This window comes from Notamacropus eugenii, chromosome 5, assembly GCF_028372415.1.
Source record: "Notamacropus eugenii isolate mMacEug1 chromosome 5, mMacEug1.pri_v2, whole genome shotgun sequence".
NCBI lineage: Eukaryota > Metazoa > Chordata > Mammalia > Diprotodontia > Macropodidae > Notamacropus > Notamacropus eugenii.
The window spans coordinates 25,922,647-25,941,090 of NC_092876.1; the positions used below are offsets into that span (position 1 = coordinate 25,922,647).

The following is an 18,444-nucleotide window of genomic DNA, read 5'->3' on the forward strand; positions in this document are numbered from 1 at the left end:
ATCCTGCCCCAGCCCATTCTTCCTGGGTAAGAGGCCTTCTCAACCCCTCCCTCCCAACCCCCGTAGAGGTCCATGAGGTATTTGTGACGAGAAAGAAGTGTCTATCCTTCTGTCCATCTGGTGCCGAGGCTGAAGGCCCTCACCATCACTCTGGGGGCCGTATGCTTCCCTCCCGGCTCCTCCAGTGTCTTCTTTTAAGAGACTGAGTTCTCTTCTTTCCCTTAAATATATATATCTATAGATTTTTCTATTTTAAAATTTTTTCAGTTTTATTTTTTTTTTTTGTGGTACTTTTTTTTTTTTTTTGGTTCAAGACATGACCGGCAGAGGGACAACCCTGACGGCAGCGTTCCCACAGGCCTCTGTCATCTAGATACATCCCAGTGCCCACAGAGGAGCCACTGGGGGGACAGTGGTGGCATCCCCCTCCCCCAACTCAGACCCTGATTCTGAGAGTGGCCCTCTTGAGGTTGGAGGTGGGGGGTGGGGATGGGGTGGGGGTTGGAGGAGTGAGACATCTTCCTGTGTGTAGTGGATGGGCAGGGGCGAGGGAACGATTTTTTGGTTTTTCTGGATAATGTAAAAGAGCGTGAACGATCCCACGGATAGGCACTGGAATATGAGGTTTTTTTTTTTGTGTGTGTGGGTTTTTTGTTTTTGTTTTTTTTTTTACGTGATGAGGGAGAGGGATGGGAAGCTGGCAGACAGGAATGGGCGAGGGCTGGGGCTGCCCTGCGCTGACGCGCTCTGCCGAGCCCCCACCCAGACCTCACTCCCTAAGCACAGAACCAGAGGGGCCCGGGGAGCCCAGAGATGGGATTCACCTAGCAAGTGGCCGGACCCCACGCCAAAGGAGATGGGGAAGGGCTAAGGGGATAGGGGAGGTCTTCCCCCCTCCCCTTTTACTCTCCCTCTGTTTAAAAAAAAGGCAGTTACAAGTCCCCTCTCCCACCCCACCCCCAGACCGGGAGAGGGGATGGGGCACACATTCGGGGGAGCACAACGAACGCTACCAGTTCTATACAGGCCTTTGGATGAAGCTACCGGCTATTTGGTGTGAGGTTTCTCTGGCCCTGTCTCTTTTGGTTTCTGGAAAAGAAAAATCCACAGTTGTTCCCTCCCCTGGTTCCCCCCCTCCCCCCCCCCCCCCCCCCCCGCTCCGGGGCCCGACGCGTGCTCCTTTTCCGCGGGGTGGCTGGGGGCGGCGGAGCTCCCGGGTGGAGGCGCCCCGCGCCCGGAGCGGGGCCACGCGCTGGTTCGGTGTCAGAGCGGGCACAGGGCGCGGGCGCGGGGCGCGCTGAGGTCTGGCTCTGGACTGGGTTTTTTTGGTTTCGGTTTTTGGTTTCTTCTGTTCGCCCCGGCTCCTTCTGGGCGGCTGGTTATGTCTGTTTCTATTTGGCTTTAGTTTTTTGTTTGGTTTTTTCTTTCTGGGGGTATTTTTTTTTTTTTTTTGGTGTTTCCTCCACTCTTTCTCCAGCTCCCGACCTCACCTCAATACCCCGCCGCCGTCCTCCTACCACCAGCTTCCCCAGCTGGGGAGACCAGTGGTGGGCGAGGGGGGAGAATGGCAGGGAAAGGCAGAGGGGCTGTCTTCATTCTGATTTGATCCCTGCCTCAGGCCCTCCGGAGGTCTGTGCTGCTGTCTCGATGCACGACGAGGAGGACGAGGAGGAAGAGGAAGAGGACGAGGAGGAGGAGGAGGAGAGGCCTGGGGACTTGGTGGAGATTGAGGCTGCCACAGCCGCTGCAGCAGCTGATACGAGGCCTACCCCTGGAGGGGCGCTGAGCAGTGGCAGCCCCGCGTGGTTCAGGAAGAGTGGGGAGGTCACGATGCCTGGGCTCCCTGGGGCGCCCCCAGCTGCCCCTAGCACCAGGTTCCCGCTGGCATCAAGGCTGGTAAGGGGGAGAGTTCCACCAGAGGCCAGGGCTAGAGAGAGAGAGGGAGGTGGGCTGGATGGAGATGGAGATCAAGCTAGATTCCTTGCCCTCTCAGAGGACTGTCTTTATAGTTAGGTGAAATGACCTCCTGGGTCCTTCCTGGCTCTACTGTTTTATATTATAAGGCCCCTCCCAGCCCTGACATTCCCTGTTCTAAAGCCCCTCCCAGCTCTATAGTCCTCTGTTCTAGGTTCCCTCCTATATCTGGCAGTCTGTATCAAGTTCTAGTTCTAATATTCTTCAGAACTGAGCAGTTTCACTTAGGATCCCTAGAACAGAGAAGCCATTCTCCCACCTGGGCTATTTTCCCTCTCCTGGAGGTCCCCTTGAGTGCTTCTCTTGTAGTCCCCACTCCCTGCCTCTCCTCTTCCTAGACTCATTTTCTTCCCATCTGGAGGTACACCTCACCCTCTTCCCACAAAAGGAGAACGGTGACGTGGAGCAAGGCAATGGGACAATGGTTGAGGGACAGGCAGGGAATGATGCCCAAGGGCTGCTGAGCCTGAGGGTGAGGATGTGCCCAAGCCCAAGCATCGGCCCTGGAAGCTTTCAAGCATGTGTGCACATGTGCGCACATACACACGCATACACATACACACACACACGCACACACACACACACTGTCCAGAAGTAGTTACAGGCATGCAGATGAGTTCAGCAAAAGCCTCCATGATGTCCTTTGAAGGCATGGATGGGGTGATGGCAGAGGGGACAAAGGGAGTGGGATGGAAGGTGACGCACCTTGTATGGTGGCCAAAGGGTTGTTACCCATGAGAGCAGGACTCAACCCCGAGCTCAGCCCCACCATTGTGCTTCTAGAAGAGGCAAAGCAGAAGGGTTAGTGGGGGGAGGCAGGTGGTTAGCAGGGGGAAGGGCACAGCCTCTTGAAGCAGTAACAGCTCCCTTGCCCTCCCAGGACCCCAGACTCACCCTGTGCTGGGGTTCAGGCCTGACAGCCCGATGGCCGCATGGCTGCCTTGGGGGCTGGGATTTGTGCTGTTGGTGGTGGCAGGGGGTGGGGGGGTAATGGAGGGGATAGAGTTGAGGGGGGTCACGGCCCCACCCCCACTGCTGCCCCCTCCAGCTGTCCGACTGGGGTGGAGGGTCCCCACAGCTGAGGACAAGGTAGTAACTAGGAGAGAGAATGAGGGAAGCATTGAGCACCAGAATGAATAAGCACTGAGAGCAGCCCCTCCCAACCTGGATGGGAGCTGTCCAAGGTCCCACTGCAAACCAGTGAGTTTGGGAGAGGGGCTTGCTCCTCCCTCCTAAACCTTCCCTGAATCCCTTAATTTAAGTCCCAAAGCCCACCCTGTTCCTCTTTTCTTGCTCCCAAGGACTGACCTGTTGTGCTCAGACTGCTGGAAGCCGGGGACAATGGTAGAGTCCCCCCAGCCCCCTGAGGTGTGACCTGGAGAGACAAGGAAGAAAGTGTCTCAGGGTGTGATTCCCACATGGGCATGGCAACTGAGGGTGACTCCCAGCATGCTGCAGAGACCTAGAGTAGACTGGGGAGCATGGAGGAGAGAGGCCAGGGCATGATATACATATGTGTGTGTGTTACATATGCATGTGTGTATGTTCATCTTTCGTTGCCGAAGAAGATCATGCCATCAGAGAAATGACTTGCACTTGACTTTGTTTTGAGTGAGGGCTGTATGTATGTATATGCTTATGTATGTATATATGTGTATGGGTATATACTGCATCTAATCTCCAGTAATAGGTATCTCAGAACTCTAGAGACACAGATTTGCAGATGAAAGGCACCCTCAAGATAGCTCCCTTCATTTGGCAAATGGGGAAACTGAGGCCCAGACAGGGGAAATATTTCTTCCAAAGTCCCACAGTGAATTTAGTGCTTAATCAAAAGGACTGAATAATGTCCAACATTCAATGGATAGCCCATACAAGGCCCCCAAAACTGATCCTACTAATTGTGTAATAATGATTTTCATTATAGAAATCAATGTAGATTTTTTCAAACAGTTCAGTGATCACCTGACATGAGGCTTCAATAGAGTCCTAAAGTTGAAGGTGTGAATGCTTTCTGGTGGCTTCCTTCTGAAGACAGAACTAGCCTGGGAGTCAGGAAACCTGCATTACAGTCCCACTTGGGCTCCAATTTGATATGGGACCTGAGGGAAATCTCCCACCCCACCCCTACCCAGGCTAAGATTTCCCCTTCTGTAAAACAAGAATCCCCTCCAGCTCTGAAGCGCATAGAGTGCTGGACCTGGAGTCAGGAGGACCTAAGCTGAATCTGGCCTCAGACACATCCTTGCTGTGTGACCTTGGGCAAGTCACTTAACCCTATTTGACTCAGTTTCCTCATCTGTAAAACCAGCTAGAGAAGAAAACGGCAAACCCCTCCAGTATCTCTGCCAAGAAAACCTCAAATAGGGCCATGGAGTCAGACATGACTGAACAACAAGAAGAATCGTCATCGAACAACTTTAGACAACTTTTCTGGCTAATGTCACATATTTGTTGGTTAAACTTGCAGAGTTTAACTGGGAATGCTTGACATCACGTAAGATCTGTGGTGCAAACAGAATGGAATTCCGTCCTGCAAACAATAATAATGGAGCCCTGGGCTTAAGTCTTCCAAAAGGAACACAGTTTTTTGCAAATCAAAGAATGACATCATTGGGCACCAACCTGGATCCTCCCATACATTCGACTTTGTTTAAATCAGGTCATAGGTGTAAGTTGGTACCAGGTTCCGAGATCCTTAAGAGAAAGGACTAGGGCTTGTTCATTCTGTCTTCTCAATTCTCAGGGCAGAGTAGGAGCTCGGAATATAAAAAGGGATGGAGGAAAGAATGGATGAAGGGAGGGGTAGAAGGGATTAATGGATGGAGGATAGAGGGATGGAGAGGAATTGATGGAGGGAAAGGGAAGGATGGATGGAGAGATGGAAGGATGAAGAAAAGAATGGAGGAAGGGAGAGGTGGATGGATTAATGGATGGAGAATAGAGGGATGGAGAGAGTTGGAGGGATGGGTGGATAGAGAGGAATGGAGGGATGGATGGATGGATGGATGTTTCTTGGAGGCTGTTAGTAAGCTGAAAACTGGAGGAGATGGGGTGTAGGAGAGGGGACAAACCTTTGCTGTGTACCAGTAAGGTCTGGGGCAACTAGGTGGTGCAGTGGATAGAGCACCAGCCTTAGAGTCAGGAGGACCTGAGTTCAAATCCGACCTCAGATACTTGTGACAGTGGGCAAATCACTTAACCTCAATTGCTTCAACAACAACAAAAAAAAAAACAAAAAAAAAACACAGTTCTAACCATCATACTCCCCTGCTCACAAATCTTCACTGGCTCTGTGCTGCCTTTGGGGTATATGACAAGCCCCCAGCTCCTCACTGTGAGAGGCATGGAGTGCCCCTCACAATCTGGTGTTCACCTTCCTTTTCCTACTTATTTGCTATTACTCTCCTTCATGCAATGAACATTCCAGACAGACTGGCCTAACTCCTGGTCCCCTAAACTTGAGCTCTCACCTCCAGTCCCTGTAACCTTGTACAAGCTGTCCCCTCTCCCTGGAATGCAATGCACTCCCTCCTCTCTCTTTTGAGAATTCCTAACTGTCCTTCAGAAAGAACTGAGTTCAAATCTCAGATACTTACTGGCTCTGTGACCCTGGGCAAGTCACTTCACCCTGTTTGCCTCAGTTTTCTCATCAGTAAAATGAGCGGGAGGAGGAAATGACAAACCCTTCCAGTATCTCTGCCAAGAAAACCTCAAATAGGGTCATGGAGTCAGACAGGACTGAATAACAACAACCACTACCAGCCTTGGAGGCCATTGTCTACAGGAAACTTTTCTTAACCCACCCCCTACACACCTCATTAGTGCACTCTCCCTTCTCTGATCTGTATATGTGTCACTGTAGAATGTGATCTCAGGAGTGGTTTCATTTCTATCATGCATCAGGAACTTAATAAATGTTTGTGTTTGACATTGTATACTTGAGTGTCCACAAGTGTGGTTTGTGTGACTGGTGGTGTACGATCCCTAGTGCCTTGAGGAGCTCGTATGGTTTGGCGAATGTGCCCTGGCCCTGGGTTCAGATCGTGGCTCTAACGATGGCTATCTGTGTGACCTTAGGAAAGTCATTCCTCTCTCTGGGCCTCAGTGTCCTCATCTGTAAAAGAAGGGGGTTGGACCGTGGGGCCTCTGAGATACTTTGAGGGTCTAGCTCTATGATCCAGGGGCAGGTGGCTGGGGAAGGGGAGCACAGTACCCCAGGCCCGAGGTGGGGGCTGTAGGCCGCTGGCTTGCCCGGGCTGGGCAGCATGGGGGCAGCGCTGCAGGGGTTAATTCTCTTCTCCTTCTGGCGCCGGTTGCAGAACCAGACACGGATCACCTCCTTCTCCATGTGCAGCTGCTCTGCAATCAGCAGGATCTCCTCTGAGGTAGGCTTCTGATTCTGGGGGTGGGGGCAGAGAGGCTGGGGGTCAGCGGCAGTCCCAGCAGGCCACCGGGGAAGCAGGACAAGGGGGGCAGATCTCCTCACCGCTAGAAAGCTCTTCTCTAAGGCGAAGCGGACGTTTGTCTCAATACTTGTCCTCTTCTTGCGCCGCCGGCCTGGGAGGCCGTCGAAGCCCAGGCTGGGGCTGGTCAGCTGGTTAGGACTGGGCAGGCTGGAGTCCACAGACATGGTCTCTGTCCCAGGGGAGGCAGTGTCAGAGGAATCAGCACACACACAGAGCCAGGCTGGGCTGCCCTGATCTCAGCTTCCTCCCCTGCACTCCCTTCCCTCCCACCAGAGTTTTGATCTCGGCCCGCTCAGGACCTTGGACAGCGGTGGTCGGTCGGGCTCAGACACCCACCTGCATCGTTAAGCCACTTTTCCAGAAGGGGCTTCAGTTTGCACATGTTCTTAAAGCTAAGGTTGAGGGCCTCGAAGCGCGAGATGGTTGTCTGGCTGAAATCGTTGCCGTACAACTTTCCCATGGCCAGCCCCACATCGCCCTGGAGAGGAGGGATAGCAGGGTCAGCTCAGGCGTGGGGGGCTTCTACACAAAAACTCCCGACTCCCCCTCAGCTCGACCTCGCCTGTCCTCTTCCCTCCTCAGGCACTCTCAAGTCTACACCTACAAAAGATCCACTTGTTGGGCATGGGGTAAAGGCTGTGAAAGGCACTCTGCGCATTGTAGAGGGCTCTGCAAGCTGTTGGGGCTTGTGAATTCCAGGGATGGGGGAGGAGTTGTAAACCACAGGGGACTTTGTGGGCTTCCCAGAGGATTCTGCAGGTAGTACAGGCAGCTGCATCGAAGGGCCCTCCTTTCCTCCCTGCCCCAGACCTGAGTGAAACCCAGCTTGATTCTCCTCTGTTTGAAGGTTCGAGCAAACTGCTCCAGCTCTTCCAGATCGCTGGGCTCCTCAGGGTGGGAGGGTGGCTCCAGGCATTTGGTGGGCTGCGAGTGTGAGAGGTGCGGATCGGGCAGCGTGGGTCGAGTCACTGCCTGGGGGAGAGAAGGCAGGGGAGTTTGGAATCTCCAGTGTCTCCCACCCTTCATTCCGCTGCTCATGCAGCTCTCTGGCTTGAGACCTCCCCCCATGTCCTCGCCTTCTGCCTCCCCCACTTCTTCCCTTAAGGCATCTTCCTTGACCAACCCAAGCCTCTCCTGATCATCCTATGAGCACTCGGCACTCACACATAACATATAGGTTACATTAGCATCTTAATATCAACGTCAGAATCAATAGATGAAATTATCCTTAGCTTGTAAAGCTTGTGGAACACAGGAGCTAGAAATTATGTGTTAGAATCCTAGCCTTTGGGAGTGACCTGTCTAAAATGATTGTCTGTGACCTTGGATAAGCCCTTTTCCCTTCTCTCCCCTTCAGTTTCCCAATTTGCAAAAGAAGGGAATAAACTTTGCCTGGAATCTTTGGCTGTTATAGGGAATAAGAATAACTCCACTTTCTGTTCAACAACCCTGGGAGGCACCTGTTCTTACTCCCATGGTCCCAGAGGTAGGAAGCAACCCACTCAAGTTCATACAACAACCCAGCCCTCCAGCCTGGGAGCTGATGGAATTGTGGGTGGGACAGCACCTTCTGAGGCTCAGAGAATCTAGAAACCAGGGTGCACCAAGGCTTTGAGCATTTGTCGCTTGGTGAGTGGGAGGGAAGGTCCTCATTCCCTTCCCCTACTCAAGAGCTAGCCCCCACACTTATTGCCCTGAGGGGAGCCTCTCTGTTTGTAGTAATTGTCCTTGGATGGTGGCCCCTCCCAGCCTGTGGAGCTGGCCAGATGGCATACACTCAGCTGCCAGAGCTAGGCTCACCCTCATACCACCAGCAGGCATCAGAAGGGCCCTTTAACTGGAAAGCGCCATTCTTATCTACCCAAGAGCCTGGCACCAGGAAAGCTGCCATTTTCTTAATCAGCAGCAGAGAGGGAGCTGCACTGTCTCTTACCCTCTCTTCCTCTTAGCTGGGAGTAGGGATCCCTTCCCTTTCCTGGACCTGTTCTGTGGCTGGGTGACTATGGGAGTTGACCGAATCTCTTTGTTCCTAGTACAGACCCCAGGTCATTTGGCTTTTCCCAAAGGGGCGGCTACTTACCTGTGTAGGGAGCCCAGCCCGGGGCTGGGAGGTCAGGAGGGCTCCCTGGCTTTGCTGAGGTAGCTGGAACAGATTTGGTGTTGGGAGCAGGCCTAGGGGAGACAGGGTAGATATCAGGTGGGGGATTCAGTCCCCTGACTCATCATGCCCTAACTAGACCAGATCTCAGAGCTTCTGCAGGCATAAGGAAGCATCTTTGCAGTCATATTACTGGCCACCAGTTAACAAATGCATGTCCCATCCCTACACCCTGCCTATGGGTCCAGAGAGGGCTCCTGAGTTTAGACCCAATGCCATCCCCTTCAGATGTGAGGAGCAGCAGAGTAAGGGAAAGTCACAGGGGGGCAGATTTGACTGAAAAGGGAACTTCCTAGTAAATGGTGACTCCATTAATGGATCAGGCTCCCTCAAAAGGTAGTGAGTTCTCTGTCCCTGGAGGTCATCCCACCACTGCTTGTCTGGGATGTGGTGAAAAATATTTCTGCCTACTCGAAGTGGAGCTAGTGCCCTCTGGGGTCTTTCCCCATTTTCCAAAGCTAGGATTCTAGGTGTAACTCAACTCAACGCCATCTTTCTTTAAAGGAGGGTCAGGCTTGCTTTGCTGGAGCCCAGGAGGCAGAGACAGAACTAATGGGTAAAAGTCCCAGGAAAGCAAAATTTAGCTCAATATGAAAAAGGAGAGCTAAAGCTCTATGGAAAAGGAGTGAACAGTTTTGGGAAGTGGTGAGCTCCCCATCCCAGGAGGTCTGTCAGCAGATTAGTCAGGGATGTTATAGAAGAGAAGCTTTCGGAAGCTGTCAAGTTCTGGGATTCCATTCCACAAGGTGGCACCAGAGAGCCACAGACTGCCCCTCTGCACAGGCCACAACCCACCTGCGCAGGCCACACCCCATTCCCGCCCCTCCAGTTTATGCAGGATTCTTACCTGGTTGACCCTGTTGGGCTTGTGGCAGAAGGAACTGTGCAGGTGACTGGAGGTGGTGCCCAGGGACAAGGACTAATTGCTGGAGTTGAAGGAGCTGCTGGATGTCCTGGGAGAGGGGAGGCAAGGATACGCTAGATTAGCCCAGACCTGAGGGACTGCCTAGCCTTGGGGAGAGAGACTACTCAGGAGGACAGGCAACAGACACCCCCACTCAGGCAGCATAGCCCACCCCCTCTTTGGGCCTCATCTTTCTCTAACTAGACAATTATTACCTCTAGGTAGGTGGGGGACAGTGGGTTTCTAAGGCTCCTCCCAGGCCTGACACCTCCTGTTCTAAGATGTCTTCCAGCCCTGACATTCTCTGTTCTAAGACCCTCCCAGCCCTGTCATTCCCTGTTCTAAGACCCCTGCCAGCCCTGACATTCTCTGTTCTAAGACCCTCCCAGCCCTGTCATTCCCTGTTCTAAGACCCCTGCCAGCCCTGACATTCTCTGTTCTAAGACCCTCCCAGCCCTGTCATTCCCTGTTCTAAGACCCCTTCCAGCCCTGACATTCCCTGTTCTAAGACCCTCCCAGCTCTGACATTCCCTGTTCTCAGGCCCCTCCCAACCCTGACATTACAAATTCTAAGGCCCCTCCTAGATCTGCCAGTTCATGTTCTAGGTTCTGAGATTGCTTCTAGCTCTGGTGTTCAGGGTTTGTGAACCACAGATATTTAATCTAGAAAAGCTCTGTGGCCCCCACCCACACCATTATCACATGTGCAAAGCTCAGAAGGGCCATCCTGGGTTATCAAGATTAGACTTGTTATGCCTGCCCCCAGACAGAAGACTCTTGGGCTGAGGTGGAAGTTAACAAGAGACAGGTTCCAGCTCAACAGCAGGACAGACTTTCTAAGGTTGGCAACTATGTTCTGGGGAGGGAGGCAGCTCCCTGTTCCTGGAGGTGTCCAGGTGGTAGCTGGTGTACTCACTAGGGAGCTACCTGCTTCAGGCAGGGTGGAAGGGTAAGGGACAGGGCCCTAGATGCCCCCTGAGGCACCCTCTGCTCTAGACTGGGGGCAGGTGCTACCAGACACAGTTCTGTGGGATTAGCAGAGCCAGGTGAGCTCTAGGCAGCAAAGAAGAAAGCTTGCAGTGCAAGAAGAGCTGACCCAGAGGGGTCCCAAGGGTCAGAGTGGGGAGGGAGTGTGCTGGGGAGCCCATGGCCCCTCCCGGCTAGTGCTGGCTGCTTCGGCTTCCTCACCCCAGCCGGGTTGTAGGTGTGCCCCGCCTTACCTGGGCCGTGAGTTGGATGGGCTGGGACAGGGTGAGCTGGGGGGTCGCCGGGGGCTGGCTTGCGGGTGGCTGCGGCGGCAGGTCGCCCCCCCCAGCGGGGGCCGGGGGTTGCCCGGAGGCGGCGGCGGCTGCATTAGCGGCGGCAGCGGCATTGGACTGCTGGACTGCGGCGGCCAGGAGCTGGGCCTGAGCCTGCTGCAGGAGGAGCTGCTGCTGGGTGGGCATCAGGGCTGTCAGCTGGGGTGAGGGGTATTGGCCAGGAGGGGGTCAGAGACCACAAGGAGAAGGAGGGCCAAGGAGGGAGATGATGGAGGTCACAGGACGAGACAAGGTGAGGAGGTGAGAGGGGAGGGATCGAGGAGGGAGATGAGGGGTGTCACCAGACAAGACAGGGTTAGGAAAGAGTGACATGGGGGTGAGGGAGAGACAGAAGGAGCAAAGAGAGAGCAGACAAGCAGCGGGTTAGTGACAGCTGGGGACCAGGCAGCCAAGGCGAAAAGAGCTAGTGGGGTTAGCGTCAGAAAAGAGAAACAAACTCCGGTGGGATGGGGACCAGTGCCCGCGGCTGTACCTGGGAGCCAAGTCTACCTGGAGCTGTTCTCTGCGCATGGGAGCAGTGGGAGAAAGAGAAGGGGCCACCCAGATGGTTCTGGAGTGTGGCTGCCCAGAGGAGAACAAAGCCAGCTTCAGCGGAGGTTGGACCAGAGGCCTCCCTCTGTACCTGTCAGCTCAAAACTCAACAGGGCTTCATCTGCAGGGACGCCTTAGGAAGAAGCAGGGGGTCTAGGGCCTCTCCTTAGAACATTTGTGGAAGAGCTAGTACTCAGTGTGGACCCCTGACCCCCCAGAGCTCATCCTGGGTCACTTACCCCAGCCAGCTGCCCGCCAGCCAACATGAGTTGGGCCTGGGGTAGGTGGGGCTGGGATGGGGGCGGGGGTGGGGGGGCCACTGGGGCCGGGTCACTGCTGGAGTCTTCAGCCTTGATCTGCATGGAGAGAGAGGCAAGTTCCAGATCCTGAAGAGGGAACCAATCATGGCGAAGAAACCTAGACATCCCCCCTCCTCTCCCCCTTTGTAACAAAAGAGTGATGGTTTTTGACCCTGGTCCAGAGAAACGAAGTGGTTACTGCGAGACTATGCAGCTCCCCCCACTATGGCTCTGTGGATGGTGGCTGGGCTGGGCAGCCCTGTGGCCCACCTCTACCTCATCCTCCACTTCCCAAGTGTGGAGGAATGGCACCTGTGTGGACCCTCAGCTGGTGGCCTCCAGATGCAACCCCAGCCTCTCCACTTAAGCTTATCTCAAAATTTCCTTATTACAAGTTCCCCCCTTCTATCTCTTTCTCCTCAGTCTTCCCTTCCCTTCAAGGTCCATCGCATAGAACAGTAAGAAGAGCTGGGTTACTTAATCTCTGAAGGCCTCCGTTTCCTCACGGCCCTTTTCAGCTCCAAATGGCTGGTCCCCTGACTCTCAATCTCTCCCTCTTTCATTGTCCCCATCCCTCCCTCTCTCCTCCTTTAAGCTTCTCCCTCCATCTTTTTCCCATCACTCCCTGGCCTTCTCCTTCCTTTTTCTTCTCCCTTTCCCAGGACTCTAGATCCATCACTGTGCAGATAAGGAAACTAAGAACCAGGCACATGAAGAGATTGCCCCGAGGTCACACTGACAGTAGATAGTCCAGAGACTCTGGGGCTTGGCCCTCTCCTCTCCTTTCCTCTCCTCTCTTCCTTTTCCCTCTTTTTCTTCCTTTCTCTTCTCCATCTCTCCTCATCTCCACAAACCCATCCCCTAGGTGCTGGGGACAAAAGAAAGGAGATTCTCCCTGTCTACCCCCAGGGAACTTCTGCAGGCCCAGCCTAGGTCCTTAGCCAGATAGATAACAAGGCTCCCAGGAGGGGTTTCATGCTCTATCGGAAAATCATGCACCCATCTCTCCATGTCCTCTCCCAACCCTCTTCTCCACTTGTTTGTCACTTTGGTCGCTCCTCTGCTTCCCTACTCTCCCCTCTCCTGCTCAGGCCCTTTCCACTCTCTTGACAGTCTTTCCCCCACCCGCCTGTCCTTTGAGTGTTGTTGGGGTGAAGGGAGGGTCTGGAGGTGCTGAGAGTCGGGGCGAAGCCAGGGCCAGGCAGGGAAGTAGGGATGGGGGCTGGGCCCTCAGCTTCCTGTTGTTCATACCCTGGGGCCCCAGGGGGGATTTCCCCAGCCAACCCCCCCTCAACCCTAGGGGAAGGGGAAGGAGATGGGATGAGTCATAGGTTTTGGGCAGGCGGGTGGGAAGGAGAAACTTGTTTGCTGATGCTCCAAAGCTGCGTGGCTCCCTCTGGGGGACCTCTGCCACAGATCTTCCTTGCTCCCTCCAAACCCCACCTCACCCAGATACTTTATCCCACCATTCCCCAGGTATTGCAAGTTCCCCTCTCACCTTGGTGCTGGGACCCGTTGGGGACAAGGAAAATGAAGAGGCCTTATTTTGGGGGTTCTGAAAGGAGAGAGAAGGAAGGGGAGGTGAGTCTCTGAGATCAGCTCCTCCCCAGGCCTGCTCCCTCCCAGCTAGCTCCCCTTCCTTACCTGATGGTTTGCATCTGGTCCATTGGTTTCTGTGTCTGCAAGGAGAAGGAAGGAAAAGCTAGGACTCTCCTTGCCTTCCTACCACCTGGGGCTCCACCTCCTTCCCTTGTTGCCCAGACAAAACCTTCCTACCTGTGTGCTCTGACTGAGAGTCCAAACCTGGCTTCTCCGGCTCCAGGGGCTTAGACATTCTTATTTCTGTCAAGAGAAAAAGGAAAGGAGAGGGTCGCATACCATGAGGAAGCTCCCACTCCCACCACCCCACCTCTTGAGGGCCACATCCATATCAAGACCCTGGCATCCTACCCATCATGGGAAGTGGGGCTCTCAGCTCTCCCTCAATGAGAGAATGCTGTCAGAGCTGGGAGGGGACTTTGAAGTCATTTAGTCCAACACCCCTAGAGATGGGGAAACTGAGGGGCAGGGAGAGGAAGCAATGTCACAGAAGCATCTCAGTGGACTAAGTGGGGCCAGGACCCTTCTCTAATGACGTCTGTTCTGGGTTCCTGGCCTCTCAGTAGAGAAGCTGGTTCTGTCTAGCCTTTTAGCTAGAGATGGGAAGGCCAGGTACAGGGAATGGCTTGGGGCTGGCCTCTCTGATGGACAGGCATCTGAAGGGAAGCTGAGCAGAGAAGGCAGTGGTCCTCCCCTGAGGCCTTGACTGCCTCAGCACTCTGTCCCACCAGCAGGTTTCGGGTGAGACACGTTTTCCGCTGTGAGCAGCAAGGAGAGGGTGGTGAGATGGGGCTCTGGGGATTGGGGTGTATCAACCACTCCATGCCTGTGATTCAACAACTCCAGCCTTTGAAATGTTCGACAGCTTTGTCCTCATGTTCTCAGAGCCTCATGCCTTCCCTCCACCAGCCAAGGAGTACCCCAAGTCTCAGGCCAAAGTGCAGGCTCATCCTGGCCTTGATCTTGCTCAACCAACTCAACCCTGAGCTTGTTTGGATGCAAGTCTAACCCCAAAGGTAAAAATAGGCCTTGGCCCCTGGCTAGAACAAAAGCCAGGGAACACAGAACAGCCAAGTTGGAAGAACTCTTAGAACATGGAGTGTCAAAACTGTGAGGGACCCTAGAACATAGAACCTCAGAGCTGGGAGGGGCCTTGGAACAGGGAAGGTCAGAGCTGGGAGGGGCATTAGCAAGAACTATCTATTCATGGGATCCTGGGTTTTGAGACAGAAGGGATTTTAATGGTCCTCTAAATGGGTCCAAACCTATCTTTTACAGATCTGGACCCTGTAACCTAAAGAAATGAAAGTGATTTGCTCAAGGTCAGAGAGTTGAGATTTGAACCCAGGTTCTCTGGCACCCCACTCTACCATGCTGTCTCTCCTCATTTAACAAATAGGGAAACCGAGGAAGCCTTTATAAATAAATAAATAAAATGATTGTTTGACTTCAGACATGTACACCATAACATTGTAACCCTTCTATATCCAATGCTACTTTTTCTATGACTAACAAAAAACCAAATATTGGGTGGTAACAAGGTGAGGGAGGCCCTGCCTAGCATCCTCAAAACATTAGAAGTGGGAGAGAACTTGAAAAGATGATGGAGTGCAATCCCTCCATCCCACCCCATACTGATCCCATGTTACATAGGACAAACAAGGTCCAGAGGGCCTCAGTGTCACCCAGGGAGTCAGAGACAAAGCCAAGACTAGAACCCAGGTCCCCATTCAGCCAAATATGTCCACTGCTCGATCACCTCCACCCCACCTCGTATTCTAGGTCTGGTAAAAACAAGAGTGGGACCTCCTACTCCCACCCCAGGCTTCTCAGAAACAACTCAATATTAAACCAGTCTCCAGAACCTCTGTCTGGACCAAACTCTCAATTCTGAATCAGTCAGCCATCCAACAAACACAGACTAAGTGCTTACTGGCACTGGTTTGAGACCTAGGAACACAAGGTATCCCTAAAGCAAAAGTCAGTCGCTGCTCTTGAGGGGATCACAGTGTAATAGGGGGAGAACACAGATATTACTATGTACAAAAATGCTGGATCAGCTGGGAATAATCAACAGAAGGAAGGTACTAAGATGGGGGGTGAGGGAGAGGCTTCCTGCAGAATTGGGGTTTAACTGAAAGAGGGGAGGGAAAGGCGGGGACAGCATTCCAGGAATAGGGCACAGCCCAGGAAAATGACCTGAGCCAGGAGATGGAGGGTCTTGTTAGAGATACGGCCAGGAGGCCAGAGTCACTGGGTCAGGGGCTAGAGCTGGGGATGTAAGAAGCCTGGAAAGGTAGGAGGGGGCAGGTTATGAAAAGCTTTGGGTAACAAACAGAGCATTTTGTGCCACTGGGGTTTAATGAGTATGGAGGTGGGGCTTCACTTTATGGTGGCTGAATGAGGATGGACTGGAACAGAGAGAGACCTGAGGCAGGCAGAGCCCCTAGCAGCCACTGCAACAGTCCAAATGTGAAGTGTCTGCACCAGGGGCTGGGGGGTGGGGGGTTGGCAGCATAAGAGAAGAGAAGGGAGTGTATTGGAGAGATACTGCAAAAAAGAAATAGATGGGCCTTGGCCACAGATGGGGCATGGGGGGCATGAGAGAGTGGGGGGTGACCCCTGGATTGTGAACCGCAAGACTGGGAGGATGGTGGTGTCTTCTATAATTATAAGAAAAGTGGGAGGGGGAGAGAGTTAGGGAAAAGATAATGAATTCCGTTTTGGACAGATTGAGTTTAAGTCAGTAATATCAGCAATAACTATTTATTCATGGGAGCCTGGGTTTAGAGACAGAAGGGACTTTAATGGTCCTCTAATCCAAACCCATCATTTTACAGATGTGGACCCTGTACCCTAAAGAAGTGAAAGTGATTTGCTTAAGGTCACAGAGTTGAGATTTGAACCCAGGTTCTCTGGCACTCCACTCTACTACTCTCCTGGACATCCAATTGGAGATGTCCGAAAGGCAGCTGGAGACATGAACTTGGAAGTCAGCAGAGAGACTGGGGCAGAAAAGGTAGATTTGAGAATCATTAGCATACAGATGGTAATTAAGTCCATGGGAGCTGATGAGATCACCAAGTGACATTGTAGAGAGGGAGAAGAGAAGAAGGCCTAGGCCAGAACCTTGAGGGACAGTTAGAGGGTACGATCTGGAGGAAGATCCAGCAAAGGAGACAGAGAAGGGCTGGTGAGACAGGGAAGAGGAGAACCAGGAGAGAAAGAGACAGAGAGAGAGAGAGACAGAGAGAGAGACAGAGATAGAGACAGACAGTCAGAGAGAGAGAGAAAGAGAGAGAGAGAGAGAGAGAGAATGAGAGACAGAGACAGAGACAGACAGAAACAAAGAGCAGCCTGAAAATCTAGAGAGAAAAGATTAGGAGGAGAGAATGCTTGTAAGGGGTAGGGGGACAGGAGAAGGGCCACCTCTTTGTGAAGGTGAAGGCAGAGATGGTGACAAAAGGCATCTGGGTGATGTGAGTTGAGGGGGAAGAGAGAAGAGGGAACTCACAGCAAATGGCCTCCGTGTTTTCATTGAAATATGAGGCAAGCCCATTCTTCTCCCAAACTCATCCCATGTTATATCCTGTCTAAAGAATATGGAAACCTTTATCCTCCACCCTGACTTTAGTGTCAACCTTACTCTGGTCCTAATCTCAACCCATTCCACTTTGGACTACTCATCGTTAGGAAGTTTTTCTAGACACCAAGCCTAAATTGATCGCTTTGCAACACACCACCCCCATCATGCCCATCGTTGCTCCTGGTGCCAAGCGGAAAAAGTCTCACTCATCCTTTTTCCATGAGACAGTCCTTCAAAGACTTGAAGACAGCTAGATTATGTTCCCTGTCCTTCCCACCTCTCCATAATATTAGACTTCTCTCCAGGCAAAGCGTCCCCCAACTCCTTCAACCGTAGAGGAGCCCTCCATCCTCCTACCTGCCCTCTTCTGGACACATCACAGCTCACTAATTTCCTTTCTAAAATGGGGCTCTTACAACTGAACACAGTCTACCAGATGCTGTCATGACATGGTACAGGGAGCCCACACAGCAAGACTGCTACCTAAGCCTGAACAGAGGGGCTCGCTCTGCAACGCAGTTCATTGCTTACCCTTCTTGACTCACATACCTAATGGTTGACCATGCTGTGCTGAGCCTGTGGTCCACTAAGACCCCCAGAATATTTTTCAGATGGGCTGCTGTCTAACCAAACTCTCCTCAACTTGTGAAGTTGACTCCTTGACCCCAAGCATGGGCCTTTAAATTTATACCCCTTAAATTTCATCTCAATCTCAGAACACTTTTTCTAGTCTATTAAAATCTTTTTTGTATGCCAACTGCATCATTCAGCAGGTTATTGGCTGTCTGTCCTCGCTTTGCAATATGTGGCCTGCAAGTCCTTACCTTAAACCCCAACCCCGACCTTGCTCCCACCATTGACCCAAATTTAAACCCTCACCCCAGCCCTAATTTCAGCACCAACCATGGCTTGAATCCTGATCCAATCTCTAACCCCTACCTCAAACAAACTCTGACTACATTCTTTATGAGACCTAAACCAGCCCCCATGTATACCCTGGCCTCAATACTCATCCTGACCCTAACTCTGACCCTCAATAGGATGCCAACTCTGCCCTGAATGTTTAGCCTGAGAGAGGAGAAGACTTAGTAGAGTCACCAGTAGTCATTCATTAATGGCCCTTTATCAAGCTGGACACAGGAAATCTGGTGGAGTTTCCAAAGGCAGACGACCTTGGCATTGTGCTGAGTAACAATTTACAGAAGCCTTGGATGAAGCTATGAAAGTCATACTGAGCAGATTTGCAGATAATATAGAGCAGAAGGCATAGCTAACAAAGAGATATCAATAGACTAGAATGCTGGGGTAAACTTAATGAGATATGACTAATATGGTCATATGTTTTGCATGACTATACATGTATAACCTTTATCAAATTGTCTGCCTTCTCAACGAGGTGGGGCAAGAGGGAGAGAATTTGGAACTGAAAATTCTAAAGAAAGTTAAAAATGCGTTTTTACATGTAATTGGAAAAGATATTTACAAATAAAAATGTAGTGAGTTACCATGTAATAAGGACAATTGTGACAAACTATATTTGCATTCCAAAAATCAATTTCACAAGTACGAGGTGCAGAGGTATGGCTAGAGGCTGTTGGAAAAAAA

At 52.2% G+C, this 18,444-nt stretch overlaps 1 protein-coding gene across 4 annotated transcripts in view; it reads right to left on the reverse strand.

Moving 5' to 3' along the window:
* Window positions 1-1,156: 1,156 nt before the first annotated feature.
* POU2F2 (POU class 2 homeobox 2) overlaps window positions 1,157-18,444 on the reverse strand; it is a 62,155-nt gene continuing 44,867 nt past the window's right edge. For 2 of the 4 annotated variants that reach the window (XM_072607886.1, XM_072607885.1), the window contains 14 exons: window positions 13,431-13,496; window positions 13,299-13,333; window positions 13,153-13,209; window positions 11,595-11,711; window positions 9,449-9,554; window positions 8,524-8,615; window positions 7,254-7,415; window positions 6,780-6,921; window positions 6,464-6,612; window positions 6,191-6,376; window positions 3,283-3,349; window positions 2,869-3,070; window positions 2,680-2,753; window positions 1,157-1,927 (listed from right to left, as the gene is read on the reverse strand). In XM_072607886.1, coding sequence (XP_072463987.1) covers window positions 1,593-1,927; window positions 2,680-2,753; window positions 2,869-3,070; window positions 3,283-3,349; window positions 6,191-6,376; window positions 6,464-6,612; window positions 6,780-6,921; window positions 7,254-7,415; window positions 8,524-8,615; window positions 9,449-9,554; window positions 11,595-11,711; window positions 13,153-13,209; window positions 13,299-13,333; window positions 13,431-13,488 — 1,782 coding nt within the window. In that variant the 5' untranslated portion in view covers window positions 13,489-13,496 and the 3' untranslated portion in view covers window positions 1,157-1,592. Of the gene's footprint in view, window positions 1,928-2,679; window positions 2,754-2,868; window positions 3,071-3,282; window positions 3,350-6,190; window positions 6,377-6,463; window positions 6,613-6,779; window positions 6,922-7,253; window positions 7,416-8,523; window positions 8,616-9,448; window positions 9,555-10,725; window positions 10,963-11,594; window positions 11,712-13,152; window positions 13,210-13,298; window positions 13,334-13,430; window positions 13,497-18,444 lie in introns of all 4 variants that reach the window. The other 2 variants (XM_072607889.1, XM_072607888.1) reach the window with 2 other exon arrangements.